At 35.2% G+C, this 15,866-nt stretch overlaps 3 protein-coding genes across 3 annotated transcripts; all 3 read right to left on the reverse strand.

Annotated features, from left to right (window-relative positions):
* Nucleotides 1-6: 6 nt before the first annotated feature.
* On the reverse strand, nt 7-1,134 carry LOC110421959 (uncharacterized). The gene has a single exon (XM_021435692.2). It carries the CDS (start codon nt 820-822, stop codon nt 91-93), a length of 732 nt encoding a protein of 243 aa, XP_021291367.1. The 5' UTR covers nt 823-1,134; the 3' UTR covers nt 7-90.
* A 3,172-nt stretch (nt 1,135-4,306) lies between these two features.
* Nucleotides 4,307-7,471, reverse strand: LOC110421958 (Pentatricopeptide repeat (PPR) superfamily protein). Its single transcript, XM_021435691.2, has one exon. It carries the CDS (start codon nt 7,469-7,471, stop codon nt 5,105-5,107), a length of 2,367 nt encoding a protein of 788 aa, XP_021291366.1. The 3' UTR covers nt 4,307-5,104.
* Nucleotides 7,472-13,332: 5,861 nt separating this feature from the next.
* On the reverse strand, nt 13,333-15,232 carry MAKR1 (membrane-associated kinase regulator). Its single transcript, XM_021435467.2, has one exon. It carries the CDS (start codon nt 15,116-15,118, stop codon nt 14,030-14,032), a length of 1,089 nt encoding a protein of 362 aa, XP_021291142.1. The 5' UTR covers nt 15,119-15,232; the 3' UTR covers nt 13,333-14,029.
* Nucleotides 15,233-15,866: the final 634 nt, after the last annotated feature.

Raw genomic sequence — 15,866 nt, forward strand, 5'->3', positions numbered from 1 at the left:
GAAAATGAAATTAAAAACGAATGAAAAACAAATGAACATATTGAACAAGCCTAAGTTTCCAGATCAAACTCGACTATGGCTCTGTTTGCTTCACCTCTCTAATCTTCCTTTCTTAAGGGGAAACAGAGGAGGCAATGCGCTGCTTTTCACTTGTGTGCAAATGGGCACATTTATCATTGGCCTTATTCTAATGCTTGCTGATCTGGTTCTTTCCAACCCTTTCTTTATCCTCTTCACATTCTTATCTCTATTCCCAGACCCTTCTTTTCCTTCTTCTGCTGTAGCTACGTCAGCCAGCGAGCTCGAAGAAGACGATGTTGAAGAGGAAGAAGACGATGGGGATAAAGAAGAAGCGCGCTGCTTCTTCAACCTCAGCAACTCTTTCCACAATACAGTACATTTCGGTGGCCTTGGAGATGGGTCATCGTCCACAAACCAACTTACCCTACTCTCCTCCTTGTTAACTTCTGCCTCCTCTTCCTCTTCAGAAGCTTTGGTTTTAAGGCTGATTTTGTTGAGCTTCTCGGAATGCTGCATTTGCCAAAAGGGGAGCAGCTTTCCTTCAAAGAAAAGCTCATCCGCTGTCAACATGGCATGGCTGCTCACGTTGCTTGAAAGGAACTCAAATTCTGCAGCTCTTGCCTTGTCCTTCTCCCACTCCTTGGCCTCCTTCCCTTTGTCTTGCCCCTTTTCTTCATTTTGAGAATGTGGGTTGATGGAAATGAAGTTGTTTTCATCAAGGAAATCAGCAGAGAAAGAAATCCTTGGACTTGAAGTTGGCTCTATAGTTCTAGAGGTTGCCTGAACAGCTTCCAGGGCCATTCTTTGGATTCAGGAAATCAATGGACAAAATATAATTTTTTGGAAATTTGGCCTGTGAGGTGTGTTCCTGTCTGAATGAGATATGCATGGGATTTGTGATTTATAAAGGCGGGGAAGATGCCTTTTAAGAGTTTCTTTGCTGTAAACTTTTATTATTTATTTAATTCTCATCGCTTTTGTTTTGTTATTGTTACTTTGTTAGTAATTGGAGTGGACGGTGAGATTATAAAAACTAAGTGGTCTGGTGAAGCCGAAACAAGTGAGCTAATGTGGTGTTTAGTATATTGAAAACAGCACATGGATACTTCTCTACGAGATGTAAAGGACAAAAAGGATTTCTCCCTTTGGGTTTTGCATGCAATTGTAAACCATCATATCTCTCATTCTTTTTTCTTTCTCTTTCTCGAGAAAAAGTAAGAACGAAGAAGTTTCCTGTTCCATTCCTGTCCTGAAGCTGGCATCTTACAATTGGTGGCTGGAAAAAGAGATACAATTAGTTAAAAAAAAAAAACATTTACAGTTAGTCATTGGGCATGTCATTTTCTTTGCTTCCCGAGTAAACTTTGAAAAGAGTGATGAGAGAAAAATATATACATTCCAGGTTATTGCAGATTAAGATGACCGTTACAAGAAATTACTAGTAATAGAAAAAAAAAAAGACACGTTACAAAAATGTGAATAATTTATGAATAATTAATTTAGCAAAACCCATGTTAAATAAAAAATAAATGTTTTAGCATTTAGCAATAATTAAAAAGAAAGTTAAATTTTCAGTGAGTTGAAGATTTTGTTATGATGGTATAGGTCTTAGCTTTGAGAGGGAAAGCAGCAAAAGAGGAAAAAGAATTATATAAGCTATCTGCTTATCTTTTAAGTTTTTCAGCTTTAATGATGGTGGCAGTTGATTAATAATTAATTAAATTGGATCAGTCAAGGGAGATAAAGCTTTGTTTGTTTGACTCTTTTCTGCTTACAGGATAATAACATGGAAGGACTCTCAAGCATGTGATCACATGAGAGTAATTTCTACCCATGTGACATCGAATCAACTACATACAAGGCTAGTCTTTTATTGACAAATGTACCCCTTGAATTAGCTTTGACCCTTATGGTATATCTTGTTATTTTCCCTATCGGTATAAGGGTATTTTCGGTCATCGAAAAAAATAATTCAAGTGGTAGATATCATGTCCAGTTCCTGAAAAGCTACCTTCAAGATTTGCACATCTCTAATTAAATACAGACAGCTAATAATTAGCATAATGGTAAATCTTTCAGTTGATTATTCTATGCTTCTCTGTTCCATAATAGAGGGAGACAATAATGTCTTAAAGCTCAAACACCCTGAATAAACAACTGATACTTAACATGTGATTAGCAAACAAAATTAAGATTAACTATTTGGGATTCTTGCTGTGACTTTCTTGGTCCAGGTGGGTGCTTCAATTCAATTCAATCCTTTCATTTTCAATTTCCTTTCTTCTTCTCCCCATAAAGCTTGCAGTGGTTTACCATTCATTTCAAAGTTTCCTACAAAAAGAAAAAAAAAAAAAAAAAGAGAAAAGAAGAAGGCTCTTTCAGAGATATCTTTCCATTGAATTAGAAACTTTATGTTAAATTTTACGCAATGCAATCAAAGCAAGTGGGACATGCAGCAATGGAGGAGTACCCTCTTACCATGACAGCCTAATTACTGCTGTGAGAGACAAGAGGAAAAGGTCAACAGACAAGAATTTAGTACCTTGTTCACAGGCCCATCTGATATAGTTACCTTTGGGGTCATGGGGACCTTAAAAATTTTTGGTTGTTATGGGGAAATACAATTGATCCGGTATAGACTCCAAGGCAAAAGCATGGAAGGCCAATGTGGCTAAACTGTGCAAAGATTGGGGGACCATTAATAAATTTTTTTTTCTGTTAAATTAATTACTAACCATAGTCTTGTTTCATGCAAAAGCTTAGCTGTTACAGCATGAACCCTCTTGCTTGTAGATGCTGCTATTATTATTCAGTTCTCTGTTTGATAGCTGACCAGCTGCTAGAAACAGAGAGAGAGAGGACCCTGTATGAGTTTCTGACTCTGACCAAGTTTGATTAGCTAACCAACTCTGATCAAGATCATATATTATTATGCTTATTAATGGAAGCCTGAAGGCCTTGTCAGTCAGGCAATGAAACAGACTGACAGAAATTGCCATAAAAAATTGCGTCGAAACCTGATCACCAAGAGCGAAGATATCTAGCTTCACACTTGAGCCAAACCGTTCCATCATTTATTACATGTTTCTTCTTCTTCTTCTTCTTCCTTCTTCATTTTCTGGGGTTTGTGACAAGTTTCAAGGTGAAGCTAAGATTGTTTCTGTTGAGGAAATAGTATCTGACCCACTTGAAAAGGATAAGAAGCATGGCTGCATGGGGACACACCCAGCAGGCCAAGTGGCGAACACAGCAACTTGAATTGGTCCACCTCAACTGCATCATTGCCCTTTGGCCTTTCAAGTTTGAAGAATAAAATTCCTGCTGCCTTGGTTTTGATCAACCCAGAATTTCCCTTCATCAACCATGATCTTTCTTTTTCCCCCGAATGGTCCTACAAAAAAATAAATATATATTTTTTAACTAACGAATCCCTTTCTATCCCAAAGTGAAAAATGAACTTGGACATTGATCCTATTCATGTTTTTACCTCTTACTAGTACTCTGTCTGACTGTCTTTGACAACTTCTTGCCTGTCATCGTTGTCTGTTCCGGCTTGAAGAACCAACACTTCCAGCACTTCAATAACCTAACAAATCATTCCTAATTAGACGCTGAAATTGTCTACTAAACAACTATATTTCTTGTTTTAATTCAAACCAAGTGAGCATAGAAGCATTTAAATTTGGGTACGGGGCAAACAGGAAGCTGGTGCAAATAATTACTACTACTGAATATATTGTACAGATATAATCACAAGCCAAAGACAAAATTATGTGCTTTGATACAAAATTTGTGCATGTCCGCATCTGGTTCTTTTAAAATGCTAATGTACGAGTTAGGGACAACACAAAAACATCTTTAGACAAGCAAAGATAGACAGTTGGTAACAACTTTAGACAAGGCTAAAGCTGGAGTAACATGTAGCAGCTAATTTCCATGCATTTCAATCTACTAGCCAGCTACACTTTTTGTAGGCAACTGGTAGAACTTTGGTCGAGCACAAAAATTAATAATTCAGCATAATCATAGAGACCCTAGCTGCCCCATTTTCCATCAAGTCATATGCTCTCTAGCCTCTACCCTCATCTTCTTTCCTTATATGAAGTTTGAAGGTGAGATGAAACGTGACGAATCTATTAGACTTTACAGAAAAATGTAAAGAATCGTACAATAATTGAAAAAATTTAAATTATATGTCCTTCAACTTTCACTCATTAGAAAAATGCATAGAAAAAAAAAATGAAAGGGAGATGCAGAAGCACCTCAATTTGCAGTACGAAGAAAATGTAACGAATCTTACAATAATTGGAAAAAAACCTGCAGGGGATGGAGTACTTTATGTTAACGTGAGATTTGTTTTTAACTGATTATCAGAAATGCAGGGTCCTATCTTTTTCAGCTGCCAACCTGCCAGAGCTTTGTAATTGTTTGGCAGTTCAATTCTGTTTCTTGCTTTTCATATCTCTTGTTTTCTTTCCGTTTCCTGTGTAACAAGCTTGTTGAGTTCTTACCAGGAGTAACTAGTTCTGTGTAACAAGCTTGTTGAGTTCTTACCAGGAGTAACTAGTTCTTTTGCTTTGATAAAGGCATGTGTTCGAAACAGGTAGGCCATGCTTTTTGTCTAAATTTCTTCAGCCATTGAAAACTATGAAAAATCTGTGCAAGATATTTTTCGGAATGGAATGTTGGTGTCTGCCCCATTGCCATCCCTACCTTGTTATCCTGAGGAATGAATCTGAATAAATATGAAAAAGGTACAAAAGGAAAGGTGTGATGCTTGTGCTACTCCAGTGGATGAGCTATCCAATAATCGTGGGTTTAGCAAGTAAATAAACTTAGCATCGCATCCTAAAGAATTTTTCCCAAAGCAACCAGTGTGTGTAAGTTGAATCCCACCAACAAAAACTCATAAGGGAAGCAATCTCTTCACTACTTGTGCTCACTTCCACAGACGTAAAATTCTTTTGTGAGTAAATATAAATATTTCAGGAGTTGGATATGTAGTCTAAGGCACCACTTTCACTATTCCAAATCCATTACTGCCATGGTCGGTGTACCAATCTCAGATTTCAAGAAAACTCTGCTACCAGTAATCCCCACAAGAGCACTCACAATCTCTAAAATGATGAAACCTCTTTGCATCTCTTACAACAATCTCTCTTCCCACCACTTTTGACATAAACTTGAATGCATTATGGCAATCTCCACAAATCCTAAGGTTCTTGAAAACCCTCACTGTGGCTCCTCGAGGAAACTTCATAAGTGCAAAAGCTACTGCAAGCTTCTCGCTGTGAGCAGACAAGACTTGTTCCTTCCGGTCAGACTCCATCTCATGTAGCACAAATTTTGTGTCTGGAACGTAACCTAATTTTCTCATTTCCAGTACCAATTGACTAAGATAATTGTAAACTGCTTGCACCTCAGGATGCACTGTGTCATCAACCAAAAACACGTGGACTTTGTTTTCAACCTCCACCCAACTACAACCTGGTTCCTTATGCACGCCTCTGTCTCTCATTAATTTCCGTGTTTTTGCCACATCATCCCACCGTCCAGCAGTAGCATACATATTAGACAAAAGCACATAGCTTCCATCATGTTGTGGCATCAGCTCAATGAGTCGTTCTGCAGCTTGAATACCCAAATCTACATTTCCATGAGTCCGGCAACCAGCAAGAAGAGCCTCCCAAACTGGTGCACCTGGCTCAAAAGGCATTGATGTGATAACATCCTTTGCTTCTAAGAACTTTCCAGCTCGACACAGCAGATCAACAAGACGGGCATAATGATCTTCACCTGGGGTTAACCTGTAAAGCCTATGCATTGAATCGAAAAAATATTGCCCTTCTTTAACTAAACCTGCATGGCTACAAGCAGATAGAACTGTGAGGAAAGTAATCCGATCAGGTAATATGCCTTCCTTCAACATCAGCTCAAAAAGTTCCAATGCTTGAACACCATGTCCGTGCTGGCCCAGAGCTGCAATCATGGCATTCCAAGACACTGAATCCACACAGGGCATGGTATGGAACAGTACACTGGCAGCCTCCACAGCACCACATCTTGCATACATTGTAATCAGTGCATTTCCAGCTGAGAGGCTTGACTCAAACCCCAGACGGACAAGTTGAGCATGGAGTTGGCATCCATGCTTTAGTGTTCCTAGCATGGCACAAGAAGTGATTGCTCCTGCAAATGAATAATCGCATGGCTCAAAGCCCTCTGATTTCATCTGGTTAAACAGCTTCAAACCCTCTTCTCCAAACCCATGTTGTGCTAATCCTGATATCATTACAATCCATGTTAAAGGATTCCTCTCTGGCATCTCCCTAAAAAATGACATACCTTCATCAATACGGCCTGCATTCACATAGCCTGATAAGATTGCATTCCACGAAACAAGGTCCCTTACTGGCATGTTATTAAAAACCTCACGTGCCCAATCAACTTTATCACATTTCCAATACAATGTAACCAATGCATTATTCACAGGTAATGAAAAATCAGGCGTAGGCTTACCCTCTGTCCTTAAAACATAAGCATGCACTTGCTGCCCAAGCTGAAACAATCCAGCGTGAGCACAACCACTAATAATACTAGTATATGTAAATTCATCCATTTTAATTCCCATAAAATACATCTTCCTAAACATATCTAAAGCTTCTCCATAACGTCCGTGATGCACATACCCTGAAATCATTGCATTCCAAGCAACTGCCAACTTTTCGTTCATCCCATCAACCAACTCCCTAGCTGCATCAAGTTCGTCATTCTTTACATACCCTGTAACCATCGTTGTCCACGACAACTCATCTTTCTCACTCATCTCATCAAACAACTTCCTAGCTTCAAACATCATTGCACAGTTAACATAAACAGAAACAAGTGCATTCAGAACCGAAGTAACAAACCCCGTCCCTGACTTCAAAACCGTGCAATGCATTTGCTTACACTGCATTTCTCTATCAACAACAAGCGCCAATCCACCCAAAACACTCGTGAAAGTAAAATTATCGGGTCTAAATTCATCCCGTAACATCTGACGAAAGAGTTTGATACAAGCATGGCCATCTTCGTTACGTGAGAACCCCGTGATCATCGCGTTGTAAAAAACACTGTCCCGGATACTCAAAGGGGTTTCTTCAAACATTTCCCGCGCTTTTTTAATGTTTCCCGACGTAGAATAAGCTAAAACCAAAGACGTTCTTGAAACTATATCTGGTTCAGGAATTTTATCGAAGAGGTTCCGAGCGGAGTCGATCCTCGATGATTTGCAGTAGACGTCGATCAAACGGTTGAGAATGTGGCCACGTGGGTGGAACCCAGAAGCTATCATCTGGGCGTGAATGGCTTTGGCTAGGGAGAAAGAGGCGGGAGTTTGGGGGTAACATAGTTGCAGTTGGGAAGCGTAACGGTTGGCCACGACACGGATCAATTCCGGGCTCGTCATGCTTTAAACGGTGGACTTTCATGGTTTTTATAGTAGAAAAGAAGGCCCATTCATGGTGGCGCGTGTTCTTCACTTTGCTTAAAAAGAACTGAAGATACACAAAAGTTACTATCCAAAGATATGTTGGGTTGGGCTTAGAGGTTTTAACGCCGGGCTTGATTCTAGCACTAGTTTTGACGTGTTTGCCTATGTCATGTCGGCTCTAACCCAACCTTCATATTTTACTAATATTTTGAATTAGTCCCGTATTTCAATTATTAGACAGAATAACATTATTGGTTCTTAATACATATATATAGTTAAATATTATAATTTTTTATCATATATTAATATTAACATATCAATATATTACATTATCATCATTATGACATATCAATATATTATATTAAGATCACGTAATATAAAATGACAATTGATATTTTAATTATTAATAATTAATCAATCATTAATAAAATAAATTTATTTGGTTCAAAATTAAAATATAAAAATTTAATTGAATTCGAGAAAAGAATAAGAAATTGTTTAAATTTTTCTAAATAGTTCAAGAATTTTTTTTAAATATTACGTTTATATTTCTTACATGTATTTATTCTAACTTTCTTTTAAATTTTCTCCACCTACATATTGATTTGTAGGTGAGTTGTAGGTTTTTCCTTTTATAAGGGTTTGTTTAGTTAAATATTAATTAAAATGGATAAATAATTGAAAGGAATAAAACAAATACAAAAGTAAATGGAAGGACAAAGATATAATTGTGTGATTTTTCTATTTTCAAAAACAATTGTGCGCTTATTCTTGCTCAAAAAAGTAAAAAAAAAATTGAATACCATTCAATAACATGTACTATAGCGTGTTCATTAGTGTGGAAAGATAGCTTTGATGATAAAATAAAAGTTAGTATCATGCGGTAACGTACATATTATAGTGTTAAAATTTATTAATATTCCTGTTGATTTTTCTTCGATCGTGTAAGCTACCAATGCCCTATTAGTATAGGATTGCCCTAGGGTTATTTCTCCCCCACCCACCCTCCAATTGTCTATTATGGCTAGACCTGGCACCTTAGCCACGTTTCAGAATCAATAAAAGAAGGCCATAAACTGTGAGCAAAAGCTAGCCAACCGAGCTAGAAATCATCCTAAGCCAAGGGCCACCGCCCCTCCATTCTTCATTTTCTGATCTGAGATGAGCCTGCAGCCTATTGAATAAATCCTATGAGTAAAAAGTTAGAGACAGTTTTTTAGAACATATTAATCCCGAAGTAACTCCTGGCCTGTGAAAGTTAATGTTTAACCACAGTAGTCATGGCAGTATTGTACGAAATTTGTACTACTTTAACCAGGCAATAGGGTAAATGTTTGAGAGGACCGTAATTATTTTTCTTGTTAAGTTGTTAACGACCTTAATAATTGATCATGGTGGAGTTCCCTGTTCTTATTGCTTTCATCTGTTACGATCAAACGCAACTTAAGTGCTTAACCCTATGATAGGTCGATTTTGTTTATTTTTTTTTTAAAATTGATATTTATCGGACAATATATTTCATGCCATTAATGCATATTAATTAAAATTAATAGAGAAATTCAAGGTTTATATGATTTTTTTGTTATATTATTTTTTCAAATAATTAAAATTAAAATTTTAAACTATTTTATAAATTTAAATAAATTTTTATACTTTTATTACGTTAAGTCAAATCTTTATACTTTTATTTTAAGCGTTTATATTTTTATTTTAAATCAAATAAGTTTTTATGATTAATAATTAAGTTAGTTAAAATATCATTAGTCATTTATACCATATAATGTTGACGTAACATACTTACATATCATAATTGATGATAATGTAGCATATTGACATATTATAATTGATAATGACATAACATGTTAATTTGATATGATAACATGATCTTTTGACATTTTTCATCTTTACATGAACGTTATGTCAATGTTATGTAAATATAAAATATAATTAAAATTTTAACTAATGATTATTAATCAATCATTAATTATAAATTAATTATAAATATTTATTTGACTCAAAATAAAAATATAATAAAAGATAAAAAATTTATTTAAAATTTTTTAAATAATTTAAAAATTTATTTGTGTCAATTTTATTATATGTAAATTTAATTTAATTTTATATTAACAGGAGAAAAAAAAAAGCTCCTGATCTAACTAAGAAACATCAAAATATCATAAAGCAATAATCTCATATCAATGAATACTTGTTCCTTGTCATGAAAAGATTGAAATGTTGGTAAACTCTTCCCAGATTGAGCCACAGATATCACGAAGAAGTGTAGGGGACAAATGTCTAATTTTGACCCTATAAGTGCATGTGATATGAGGCTATTATTGTCCTTCCCAAATATGTATTACTTTTCCTTTTGACGTTATAGCCTCAGACCACGGCTAAAATCAGAAACCCAAACTACTTCCAATTTGTTTTCTGGCATAATGATTAAAAAGTCCTCAAATTATAATGAAATTTTTTTCACTTAAATCTTTACTCTTTTATTTGATGCAATAAAACCCTGATATTATTATTATTGTGTGACAAAATTAATCGAATTTGAATGAATAATACTGACGTGACAAACAATTCTGTTAATATATCAGAGGACATGAAGAACAACCCGGGTTGTTTTTCCTATCCTCTATCAAGGCAGCTAGTCTCTTTGATCCCAACACAATAGACAAAACTCTCACTAGATTTTATCCACACGTATATCTTATTTGAAACAAAATAATAGTATAAAGATTTAATTGCACCCAAATAACCAGTTGCCTATGTTGTTGTCATTATTGCCTTGTTTTCTCGAAGAAGTGATGTGATGGCATGTGCCTTGTCTGTCTCTGTTTTCATCTGCGGTCTCCGTCCTATCACTTGACAACTGGGGGAATTCTTCAAGTATTTTTCTTTTGAGGCTAACATCTTACTCGTTTCGGATAACCAGTTCCCAACAGAGAAGAATCCACACATCATGCGCCCTTTATAAATGCAATCCTATCTCCCACCTAGAGCTAGGGGGAGATTTTCGTGAATTTCACATGTCTATTCATTTGATGAATATTTATATGGTGGATGAGGAATTTTGCTATTTTGCAAAATAAATTCTACAATAGATGATATTATTATATATAAAATGAATATCCTATCTTTGTTGTACTTAAGGACCTTTTTACATTAAATCTTATTTGAAGTAATCTTCATTATTTTTCTGTCATATATTTTTATCTCTGAGCACAGTTAAATTTTATTCAAGTAAGATTTTGTATTAGGGTTTAAATTTAAAGTCTTATTAATGATTTTTTATTTACGATTAACCTCTATACATAATTTTTATATAATCAAGAGAGTCGAGTAACTATTTATTTCAAAATTTATTAGAAAAAAAGGGTTTTATTAAAATTTTATTTATTTGTACATAATAATTTCAAAAATTTTTAAAGTAAAAAACTCAAAATGGAACTACAACAACCATGGGGCAACAAAATGGCACAAAGATCAATATGAAAAGGTTGGAAACAGGATACATGATAAGCAAAATCTAAAGCCAAACATCACAAATTTGGATGTTGTGGGACCAAACTCTACTAATCCAAACCAATAACACAATGGCATGGGACCCAGCTCTCGGGGCCATGCTTACGAAGAGTCCTAATTTGTACTGAAAATTATGGCCACAAGCTATTAGTTGCGGCCTTTTTCATCAGGTGGTCAGGATATCCTATATCATGTCCCACTGAAACATGGGTGGGACAGCTTTTGGGAATCAGTCAATTAGATTCCAAAAAATCTCGAGATCAGTGAGTGATGATTGGTCCATTTCATTTTGTTTGTTCTGGTTTTTAAGGCCTTTCTCAGACAGAAGCAAACATACAATAACCGACAAAAACTATGCCAAATCTACGGTTCTGATTGAATCTTGTAGTCAAAATTAAATGAATTTTGCCGTATTTGTACTCTTGGGGGACATGATGACTTTATTTACCCGTCCCATTTGATACCCAAAGTTTACACTTCCTTTGTCGAGTCAATTCCTTTCTCTTGATTCAAGGATCCAATTTACTCACACGGCTGTTTTATTGTTTATCAAGTTCCATTTTTGGGAAAAATACTTCAAAATAAAATCTTAAATGCATATAATCTATATGAAAAAACATATTCTTAAATTACTGGATAAATAAATCAATTATAATCAATACATAATTAGATAAATTCAATATAAAATTAAATCAAATTCACACATAGTGAGATTTAAACTTAAGACCTTTTCGTTTTTATTAAAAAAATATCTAATTGACAGTTTACTTTAGAATTAAAAAAAATTGAACACATGTAAAAACTAAAGTATTGTTTGATATATATTTAATTCATGGAAAATTAAAATTATCAATAATTTAATTATTTCCCAATGCATTCGATTATTCATTTTAAAATTACTCAATAAAGTATTAGAAATGTGAATTCACTTCTAGTTTGACTATCATTTGTGTATTTAACTACATTTTCTCTTTCATCAAGCAGCAAAAAGAAAACTACATGTTCTTTCCCTTTTTTTTTTTATTAACTTTCATTAGATGTAAAATCTTTATAAAATTATATACCTCTCTCACTATTTAATAGATTACTATTTACGTATGATATATGACAAATTATTTTTGAAAAAAAATAGATATATATTTATAAAATTATAGAACCGTAGGTTCATGTCAAGTAGAATGAGCGAATATTAAAAGAGTAATTGAAAAATGTTACGAATTAAAAGTTAAAACTTGGATTATTAGACGGGGGGAAAAATTCCCTCACCAACTAATTAATTGATGATACAGCTCATTCAATGTGAAAGTGGCTTAAATTCTGGATTATTATGAGACTTACTTGTCGACAAGCTGTTGAACATTGAATTTATAAATAAATATTTAAATTTAAATTTGAAAATTCCAAAAGTGGAAACTTCATTGCTACTCATGTACAGCAATTAATATAGCACCGTCTAATCTCCATCAGAGATTCGTAGGAGCTGAAGCTTCATTTACTCTTCCTCACATGGCTCTCATTCCGCCAAACCTAAAACATTATTTTTGAGTTATAATTACATCAACTAAAGTCAAATTAACTGCCACGCCTCATAATTTTGGGCCTAGGAATAAAACGAACAATCCAACACAAATTTTACAGGTAAAAACCCGGATTTAGTGCTACACACGAGTCCTTTTATCCGAATAATTTATTTTTTTTTCCTGAGTAAATTCAAATTGAACCACCATTCAAACGAATACCACTATAATTGCAAGTTCAAATTACTATTACGGTGGGATGCAAGGCATAAAGCCCCTTTGTCTTAGTGTAAATCCCTACATTTTTGGGTTTTAGGTTTCAATTTTGTCGTGTATAAGTTTAATAGAATTTTAAACGTGGATTTGTTAATTTTTTTATATACATTATAACTAGATGATTATTTGATTAGCAAATGGGTAGATTCTTTGGTCTTTATTAATATGATTTTGATTTACCATTTGCCCTCGTATCATAATTTGATGGGTATATTTAACAAAGAGTTTCGATTTGATTTAATTAAGTTGAAATCATATTGATGAATAAAAATATAATGATTTAAATTTTTTCAAAATATAAAACATTGTAACGTGATTTTAAGATATGCATTTTTAAGCAATTTTAGACTTTGGTTACTTGATACTTTTATTATTTTTTTATAAAAAAGCACAAAAAATAAAAACCAAATAAAATTTTACAAATTTAATAATTATTAATAAAACGATAGCCACATAATTCACTAACGACATATATATGATGACATTTATAGACATTTTATATCAAATGTAAGCCTAGTATATAGTATTGAGCATATAACATATAAAATAAAAGGTATTTTTCCTTCAAAAGTCTTCGACCCTATTAAGAAATATTTAAATTAGGGCCCGGCTAACATTGCATCGGGTGCATCTCGCTGCAACCAGCAGCGGCAGCCGCAAAAAAGCCTGCTTTCATGCTGACAAAATTTATTAATTTCATCTGCTGTGAGGAAAGAAGCAAAGAAGCTGCAACGGGCTTACGATTCAAAACAGACCACAGAAGTAGACAAAATGGAGCGTGAACGTTTTATCAACAGAAAATCAAATCACTGTTAACAAATAAAATAAAAATAAAAAACTGTAATTAAAATTCAAAAGATGTCACCTAAAATTTCGTGCAAAGTTAATAGCAAATCCAAGTGGAATGTTACGAAAGAAAAAGTTACACAATAATTTCACCATGCAAACATTTACCTCTCACGTTCGTCTCCTCTCATACATCAAAAAAGTTTCTCTCTCTCTGTTTTTGTTTTTAATCTTTTTGGATGCCCAAGATCATGAAACAAACAAAGAGATAAATCCACAAAGTGGAATTAAGAAGAAGAAGAAGGAGGAGAAGAAGAAGCTGAATCCTAGTTAGTACTCAAATTTCGAAACGGAGCAAACCACGTCATGTAAGGTTATTTTTATCTTATAGGAGCGATGATACAAACACTCGAAAATAGATTATTAGTTAAATTTCGTTACTTACTGCAGTAGTTTTGCTCTGGAGCAAAGAATTTTTGCAATGAGCTATAGCACTTTGGATGGCACTTTGCAATTCTTCCATTGATGCTGTATCCGAGTAGTGCATGCCGACCACATTACCACCGCCACTGACCCGAACCGTATTCATGCCCATGCTTGGAAACCCGTTTCGAGAAAGCACCCCAGAGTGGCTTGGTGAGGACCGCATCGATGATGGGCAGCTTGACACGCAGCTTCTCCTTCTTGGGTACCGTAAGTTTCCCGAGAAAGAGTGGGAAATCCCACGGTTGTTGCTTTCTTTCCTTGCGTTGATCTTCTCGACGTCTTTGGCAGATCTCTCTGGTTTGATGGAGAACGAAGCTGGAACTGAAGTTGTTGATGACAAAGCTGAAACCACCCCGATTCCTCCCATTTTTTGCTGCTGTTTTTGGGATAGTTTCTCGTACAATGGCTTCACTTTCTTCAAATATTTCCTTATAACTTCTTTTGCTGTTGTGCTCATCTTTTTAACTGAAGAAGCTGGCATGGTTTCCTGGTCCCGGTTCTTGTTGTTTTCCTTCTTGAACACAGAAGAGAATCTAGACAAAGAGAAATACTTGCTTCTCTTGATCTGCTGATGATTCAACTGGCCCTGATGACTTAAAAAAGTTTGGTTCCCATTATTAAGCCTTTTAAACTCATCGTCTTCGGTGACCGAGCTGGGCCTGGAGGAGTCACAATTATCAGAGAGCAAAACAAAATCACTAGTGAAAGATGAGTGGGAGTCGTTGGAGCTGCCCGTGGAGTCACGAGAGGCGGTGGCGGAGGAGGTGTCGGAGGAGGAGGAGGTGCTGGAGGAAGCTAAGAGGAGTGTACGGACCATTGAGAGACGAGGGGAGAGGTGGAGAGGTAGGAGCTGGCCTTTGTAGAAGAGCTCGTCAGCTGGACATAGTGTAGAAGAGGACTTGGCCCGAGGGGAAAGAGAGATTGTGAACTCAAAGTCGGAAGAGGATGATGATGATGAGGAGAAAGAGTGTGAAGGAGACGAGGGTAGTGTTTGCGATCTCAAAGCTAATTTCTCTCTTCTCTTCCCCATCTTTCAAAAGCCAGCTACATTATCAACAACAACAATAGCAAGTCTTTCTTCTAAAATGTAAACTATTATGTACTGAGAGAGAAGAGAAAGAAGGAGAAAAGAGAAGAAAGGGGGATGCAAGGGGAGACAGATGTGATTGGGTACTTCTTATGATGATATAGGGAGAGAGGGAGAGAGAGAGAGAGAGAGAAGAAAAAGAATGGATCGTTCCTCCTTGGGTCGTGTTTGACTTCACGCGACTTGGTGGAACATTGATGCACGCGCCTTCTCATTATTATTTAACACTAATACTAATACTAACTAAATAGTAAAAACTGTAGATTGAGAGACCACAACTCTCTTATTGAACTTGACACTAAATATAAGGTTCATGATTGGATCAAAATTAAAAATCTATAAGAGAAAAAAAGAGTTCTCTTAAATAAGACTAATTAAACCATATAAATACACTAACTTAGCTTCAATAATTTCTTCAAAAGTATTGAAAAAGGAAAAGTTAGTTCAATTAGTAAGTTGTTTATCACATCGTGCTCATATTTTAATTAATTTAGTTCGGTGAAGCATAGTTTTTTTGGTTGATAGAACATATATTGAATTTTCCCATTTTCAAAATTAATTAACCTTGGGGTGTCTTGGCATGGCTTAGTTTGGGGTTGATGTTGTGAACAATGCTGAGGGATAGGTGGGGATCTGTTTAACCAAGGGCAGCCACATGGCATAATAAGCGAAATAAGCTAGTTTGCAACGT

This window comes from Theobroma umbraticum, unplaced genomic scaffold, assembly GCF_002168275.2.
Source record: "Theobroma umbraticum cultivar Fairchild unplaced genomic scaffold, ASM216827v3 scaffold_130.0, whole genome shotgun sequence".
Taxonomy (NCBI): Eukaryota; Viridiplantae; Streptophyta; class Magnoliopsida; order Malvales; family Malvaceae; genus Theobroma; species Theobroma umbraticum.

Bases quoted from the DNA above. Each gene is read 5' to 3' on its own strand.
- LOC110421959 (XM_021435692.2), bottom strand. From the start codon at position 822: ATGGCCCTGGAAGCTGTTCAGGCAACCTCTAGAACTATAGAGCCAACT.
- LOC110421958 (XM_021435691.2), bottom strand. From the start codon at position 7,471: ATGACGAGCCCGGAATTGATCCGTGTCGTGGCCAACCGTTACGCTTCC.
- MAKR1 (XM_021435467.2), bottom strand. From the start codon at position 15,118: ATGGGGAAGAGAAGAGAGAAATTAGCTTTGAGATCGCAAACACTACCC.